At 48.1% G+C, this 6,808-nt stretch overlaps 1 protein-coding gene across 14 annotated transcripts in view; it reads left to right on the top strand.

Annotated features, from left to right (window-relative positions):
- The window catches only part of Chd3 (chromodomain helicase DNA binding protein 3), a 29,761-nt gene that overhangs the window by 1,760 nt on the left and 21,193 nt on the right, over positions 1-6,808 (top strand). For 12 of the 14 annotated variants that reach the window (XM_090349620.1, XM_090349616.1, XM_090349622.1 and 9 more), the window contains exons 2-5: positions 2,914-3,026; positions 3,463-3,633; positions 3,833-3,957; positions 6,427-6,710. In XM_090349620.1, the coding sequence (XP_090205746.1) occupies positions 2,914-3,026; positions 3,463-3,633; positions 3,833-3,957; positions 6,427-6,710 (693 nt within the window). The remainder of the gene's footprint in view (positions 1-2,913; positions 3,027-3,462; positions 3,634-3,832; positions 3,958-6,426; positions 6,711-6,808) is intronic. The other 2 variants (XM_090349615.1, XM_090349627.1) reach the window with 1 other exon arrangement.

Here is a 6,808-nt window from a genome sequence, read left to right as displayed (position 1 = left end):
GAGGGCCAGAGGGGCCTGCGAGGCGCGGCGGGGCCCCCTCGGCGGCGCTCGCCGTCGCTCCTGCGAACTTGGAGTCGGGGGGCGGCGGGGGGCGGCGGCGTGAAAGGTGGAGAGGGGTCTTTTGTGTCCTGCTCCCTCCCCCGTTCCCTCTTCGCGTTCGGAATCGGTGGGGAAGTCAGCTTGCTTTTACATTTTTATATTTGACATGAAGCCCCACTCCCCTCCCCCCTTCTCTAGGCGATCTTTATCCCCCTCCAAGTCAAATAAGTGACCCAGATACACCCCCTCAGATGACTTTCGGAGGTAAAACTTGGGGGGAATATTTTTAGCCTGCTCATTAGCTCTGTCTTACCTAAGTGTGGGGGGAAAAATAAGCCTTGCCCGCCCCTGGGGAGGTCTGTGCCGGCTGCCCTCCCTCGTCCTTTTGTAGAATATGAATTATACAGATGAGAGCGTTCCATTGTTTTTCACTCTGACTGCTTTGAATCTCACCATTTTGTTTTACGTTCTTACCGAAGACCAATTTTATCCCTTCCCCCTCTCTCCAGTCTCCTTACATTGTTAAACGTTTAAAATAATAGCACTCGGGTTGGTGGGGGAAGGGAGCAGGAAGCCAAAAAAAAAAAAAAGCCTCATTTCTTCTCCCTCCCCCTTCTGGCAAGTCTAGAGAAATAATATAACATAATATATAGATGTGATTCCTTGGGGTTGGGGGTGGGGAATGATTGTGGGTGGTGCGGAAAATTCTGGTAGTTTCTTTGCAAAAGGTCTGAAAATACAAACCCACCCCCTGCGTGCAGTACGCATGTGCAGCAAACCTATTATGGAGGTTCGTTGTGGGGGAGGGAGGGGAATTTGAGAAAAAATAAATATATGTGTGAGAGATTGATGGTGAGATTAGAAGGAGAGAGGGGCGGGCAGGGGGCGAGGCTCCGGCCCGGGCTCCTCCCGCCGGCCGGGCTGCCAGGCTCCGCCCTCGCCCTCCCCGCCTTCCCGAGATCTGAGCGGGGTTGTGGTAGAGTCTGGGCTCCGGGCCAGCATTGAGTGGCTGCTGAGACAGAGGTTGGGACTTAGATTTGCTTTATTACCCTTCCTTGCCTTTCCTCGCCATTCGCCTTTGCCTTTGCCAGTCGCAGACGTCAGCTCAAGTTCGAGAACCTCCTGCAGGGCGGGGGAGTGGAGTTCACGGGTCTGGTGGCTCCTACTCCCAGCTGGGGGCGACCCAAGCCACTTCCCTGATCCTTAGCCAGTTGGCCTGCCCTTGCCACTGCCCCCGCATCCTCCTCTTTCCATGTTCCTGTTAACCCAAGTCCCTGGGGCCAGTGTGGAGCCTTGGAGCCGGCTGTTGGGCATAGCATCGAACTATTCCAGCCCCTACTCCGTTTTTACAGCTGGCTCTGGCAAGGCAGCCAGCCCCCTTCCACACCCACACCCCATCTTAAGCGTGTCTTCCTGCCCAGGGGCACACGGGATGCTGGAGTGAGGAGAAAAGATAGCATGAAAGGAAAGATGTGTCCAGAGTTTGAGGCAATGGAAACCCAGACCTGAGGTGCTAATTGTGGCTAATTTTCCCTTGGCTGTTGAGGGAAGTAGGATTGTATGTCCTAGAGCAAGGGGCTGGGCCAAATCCAGGCTTTCCCTGCGGCTACAGCTGCCTCTTCATGAACAAGACAGGTCTGGCTGGTTAGTTTAGTGCTGGGGTGGTGGGGAGGAGGAACCAGGGCTGCATGTCAGTGTGCCATCAGTCTGTTGGCATGGTGTCTTCCTCTGTGAGAAGTAGCTCTAGCCCTCAAGCCACAACAAACTGGCAGGGGTTAGGCAGAATGTTGTTGAGGGAACATCAAGGGAAACCTATTGTGGGCCTTCTGACAGAGCTAGCTGAGGAGAAAGCCAAGGACCTAACTGCACTGCAGGTATGGGCCAGACAAGACTTGGGATTTTCCATTTTGAGTGTATGTTTGTGAGTTTGACAATGCACATACCAGGTGCGTCTGTGCCTATCTTTTTATTTGGTTTTAGATCTCCTGTACTGCATAGATAGATAAAAATATAGAAATAAATAAATAAATTTATCTGAGCTGGGAAGGCAGGACAAAATACACAGATGTAGGGTGAGACCCAGAGATGGAGAGTCTGACCCCAGAGTTCTCAGAGGATATAGGAATGGGTTTGGAGCACATTCCAGGTTACTTTCAAGGATGAGGAGGACCATTAGGCAGTTGTGGAGACTTCCTTCTGGCAGATTAAGATGTGATGGGAGCAGACAGTAATCCTATAGGCTAGAAGCAAAAATGACTTGCTGAGGATTTCTTTTCTCCAATACTGTGTTAGAGTGAGGAGATGCTGGTGGTTATCTGAGGAAATGTAAATAGAGGCCTCCCTCTTGGCAAAAAAAGATGTCAAGGCCCCAGGGTGTTAGTGTGAGAACCCAGGTGTCCACCTTTGGCGCTCCCTTCTCAGCATCTGGCTTAGGAAGCTGCCAGCTTGTGTCTCCCCACTCCAAGTGCTGGGGTCAGGCCAGGCCAGCAGCTGGGCATGGCTTCCCCAGATCCTAGGCAGGCTGCCAGCTGGCGAAGTGAGGGAGAAGGCAGGAGGAGCCCTGGCGGCGACTGAAAGGACCTGCCACAGTCAGAGCTCATGGCCTAAAGCCTGGTCCCTTGTTAGTAGTAGAAGGGAGAGTAGGGAGTGGTTTGGCTGCTCTTCCCTTCTGACCCCTGACCTCTCATTCAAACCAGAGCATCCCAGAGTACTGGAAACACTCTGTTTATATCCAGGGAGGGACAGCAACGTTTGGAGGACTCAGTGCCCAGTTCCTAGAGAGTAGGACTGAGGCGGTAGGGATGGAGTGGTTGAGGGGCCTCTGAGACTAGGAATCTAGAAGCTTAGGTTATTCTGGTACTCTTTGCTCCAAAGATAAGGATGACATTCGACTGCTGCCTTCAGGACTGGGTGTAAAAAAGCGAAAGCGAGGACCCAAGAAGCAGAAGGAAAATAAACCAGGCAAGCCCCGGAAACGCAAGAAGCTTGTAAGTATCAAGAAGTCCTGACTCTGTAGTAAGGTTCAGGAGTCAGTTTCCAGAGAGGAGTCCAGGACTGTCCTCAAATCAAGGAGGCTTGACAGTGTCTGCCCTGTATTGCCCTGTACCTCATGGATGGGGACCTTACCCCTGTAGCCTGATGGAAAGCCTTGTCAATGTGACTGCCCTAGCATCTGACAGAAACAGTTGAAAGTACAAGCTTGGATCATGAATACATGAATTCATAGCCTAGAAGTCTTCCTGGTGAAGTTGTTTAGCTTTGTGCCTCAGTTTCCTCTGCTGTCAAAAGTAGACAAGCATAGATCAGTTACTAGCTGATGAGATTGTTGTGAAGATGAAAAAAGAGAAATGGCAGTATGTGTTGAGAACAGCTCCTGGCACATGGCAAGAATGAATAAATGTTATTCTTATTTCTCCTCCTTAGGACAGTGAGGAGGAGTTTGGCTCAGAGAGAGATGAGTACCGGGAGAAGTCAGAGAGTGGGGGCAGTGAGTATGGAACTGGACCAGGTCGGAAACGGAGACGGAAGCACCGAGAAAAGAAGGAGAAGAAGACAAAGCGAAGGAAAAAGGGAGAGGGAGATGGGGGTCCAAAGGTGAGTGGCCTTAGGGAACCCTAAGGTGAGGAATCCACCCAACAGACAACTTATCAGAGGGAAAGAAGCCATTGAGGCTGACGTTGGTGAGGGGTGGAGACTGGACTGTAGAAGAGAGTGGGAAATTGGTGGGTAGGAGTAGATTAAGGCCAATGTGGGGAGCACCTACCTCACTGAGCTCCTTCTTCCACACACACAGCAGGTAGAACAGAAGTCATCGGCAACTCTGCTTCTGACGTGGGGCCTGGAGGACGTGGAGCATGTGTTCTCTGAGGAGGATTACCACACACTTACCAACTACAAAGCCTTCAGCCAATTCATGAGGTATGGTGAGACTAGAAATTCTTTACAGCAGGCATTTAATTTTAGAGGGGCCAGCCTAGGCCCTTCTGGAATCCAATGAAAGCTAAGAAACGGGGCAAACACAGCACATACATGTAATTTGCACATGTAATTTCAAGGTACTGTTGGATTTGTTAGGATCTAAGGGTTCCACGTTAAGAATCCGTTACAGAGGATTCTTCAGTGAAGGAGGAAAGGAGCTGAGATCATGATTCCAGTGCTGTGTTAGGGAACTCTGTTAGCAACAGAATATAGTAAGGAGGGACTATAGAAAGCCCTCCTCTGCTCTGATAGTTCCAGTTCCGTTTTCCCTTCATGGCCTTTCTAGACGAATTCTAGAGGAATACCATCAGTATTCCAGAATTTCCATTGCTTTTATCAGTCATAGCCCCTTTTATTTTTTTTCCCCAGTCCTGAGGCTTGAACTCAGGGCTTGGGTGCTGTCCTTGAACACTTTTTGCTCAAGGCTAGTGCTCTACCACTTGAGCCACATCACCTCTTCCTCCTTTTCTGAATATGTGGTACTGAGGGGTCAAACCCAGGACTTTGTACATGCTAGGCGAGCACTCTACCACTAGGCCAAAGTCCCAGACACAGCTCCTTATTTTTTGATACAGGAATTGGAACTCAGGGCTTCATGCTAGCTATGCAACTTCTCTACCACTTGAGCTCTGTTTTGCTTTATTTATTGTTTTTAGATAGGATCTTGAGCTTTTTTCCTTAGCTTACCTCAGACCATGATCTTTCTACCTGTGCTTCCTGAGTAGCTGGAATTCCAGGTGTGAACCATCAAACCCTTTGTCTATCCATTCTGTAGGTCCCAGTAAAAACAGAGTATGTTTTGTTGATGATGGGACCCAAGCTACATTGGCTTGCAAGTTAGAAACCGGTGACAATGTCTTTGGGGGAGGAAGCATTTCACACGGTACTTCAGTCCCCTGAAGTGCTAAGGTTCAAGCCCTTGTTTCATCTTGGACAAATTATTTTATTTCTTTAGTTCTTTCTCCCCACCTCTCTCATTCACTTCTTTCTCTCTCTCCCTCCTCCCTCCCTCTCTCTTTCTTTCTCCCTCTCCCCTTCTCTCTCTCTCTTTCTTTCTCTCTCTCTCTCTCTAATTTTTCTTTCTTTCTTTCTTTCTTTCTTTCTTTCTTTCTTTCTTTCTTTCTTTCTTTCTTTCTTTCTTTCTTTCTTTCTTTCTTTCTTGTCCTGGGACTTGAACTCAGGGTCTGAATACTGTCCTTGAGCTTTCTCAAGGCTAGAGCTCTACCACTTGAGCCACAGTACCAATTTTGGCTTTTTCTATGTATGTGGTACTGAGGAATTGAGCCCCGTGCTTCATGCATGCTAGGCAAGGACTGTACCACTAGGCCACACTTCTGGCCCTAGTTTGTTTTCTTATTTTTAAAAAATAGAAATAATGGTATATACCTTATAGAGGTCTATATGGATTTAGTGGGATAATGGAAAGCTTAGTAGAGTTGAGAGCTCACCACAAGAGAGTATAGCTGGGAGCTGTCCTTAGTAATGTCAACATTGAGGATCACACATATCCCTGCAAGAGCTTAACACCCCACTCCAGAAGAAAACATTGCAGCCTATCTCTTTGGGGCCCTGCACTATGGGCATCTTTCTTCATGTCCCATGAAATTTAGTAAAATGTAGAGAACCAAAACAAGAAGTGCAGTTGTGAGGATGAAACAGGATGCAGTGTAGGTGGTGGTTAATGAACTGGAAAGTAGAGTATACTTTACAGCATTTATGTTGATGCTATTGTTTTTTCCTTTTGAAACTTTCTTTCCCCCTGTGGCTGGGAGTTTGACCTCGTGGTAGAGTGCTTGCGTAGCATGCACAAACACCAGGGTTCAATTCCTCCGTACCAAATACATAGAAAAAGCCAGTAGTGGTGCTGTGACTCAAGTGGTAGAGCTCTAGCTTTGAGAAAGCCCAAGGACAGTGTCCAAGTCCTGAGTTCAAGGCCCAGGACTGTCAAAACAAAACAACAACACTTCCCCCCCACTTTTTAAACTTATTTTTTTTTATGTACTTACTACTTACAATGATAGTTTTCTTGCTTATTTTTTTATGTGAGGGGTGGGAATGCCAGTCTGAACTTGAACTCAGGACCTAGATTCTTTTCCTAAGCTTTTCTATTCCTTTTTTTTTTTCTCTCAGAGCTAGTACTTCCAGCTTGTTTAGTGGTTATTGGGGAGATTAACCACTAAACTTTTCCCTGGCTGGGCTTGAACTGAGATTCTCAGATCTCAGCCTTTTGAGTGGCTAGAATTACAGGCATGAACTACCAGCACCTGACTTTTTGATATTTTTCTTAATAGGACATCTTCTTACCACTCAGGAATCCTAGTACATATATAGACTTAATTGATAAGAAGAGATATCAGTATTCACAAACTACCTGTGAAAGGTCTGAGTTTGCCACTTCTATATTTACAGGCCCCTAATTGCTAAGAAGAACCCTAAGATCCCAATGTCTAAGATGATGACCATCCTTGGGGCCAAGTGGAGAGAGTTCAGCGCCAACAACCCCTTCAAGGGGTCAGCAGCTGCTGTGGCGGCAGCAGCCGCAGCCGCAGCCGCAGCCGTAGCTGAGCAGGTGTCAGCTGCTGTCTCCTCAGCCACTCCCATAGCACCTTCTGGACCCCCCATCCTTCCACCACCCCCAGCTGTGGATATACAGCCCCCACCTATCCGAAGAGCCAAAACCAAAGAGGGCAAAGGTAAGAAACTTTTTTTCCAGCTACTGTCCCTCAGCCCTCTAAGCTGTACATCTTCCAATTATAGTGTCACTGTAGTACCTTTGTCTGTCCAAGTTGAG

This window comes from Megascapheus bottae, chromosome 17 (assembly GCF_031878675.1).
Source record: "Megascapheus bottae isolate mThoBot1 chromosome 17, mThoBot2.hap1, whole genome shotgun sequence".
NCBI classification, from domain to species: Eukaryota; Metazoa; Chordata; class Mammalia; order Rodentia; family Geomyidae; genus Megascapheus; species Megascapheus bottae.
The sequence above is the reverse complement of the archived record's forward strand: the minus strand, read 5'-3'. Positions and strand labels throughout refer to the sequence as shown.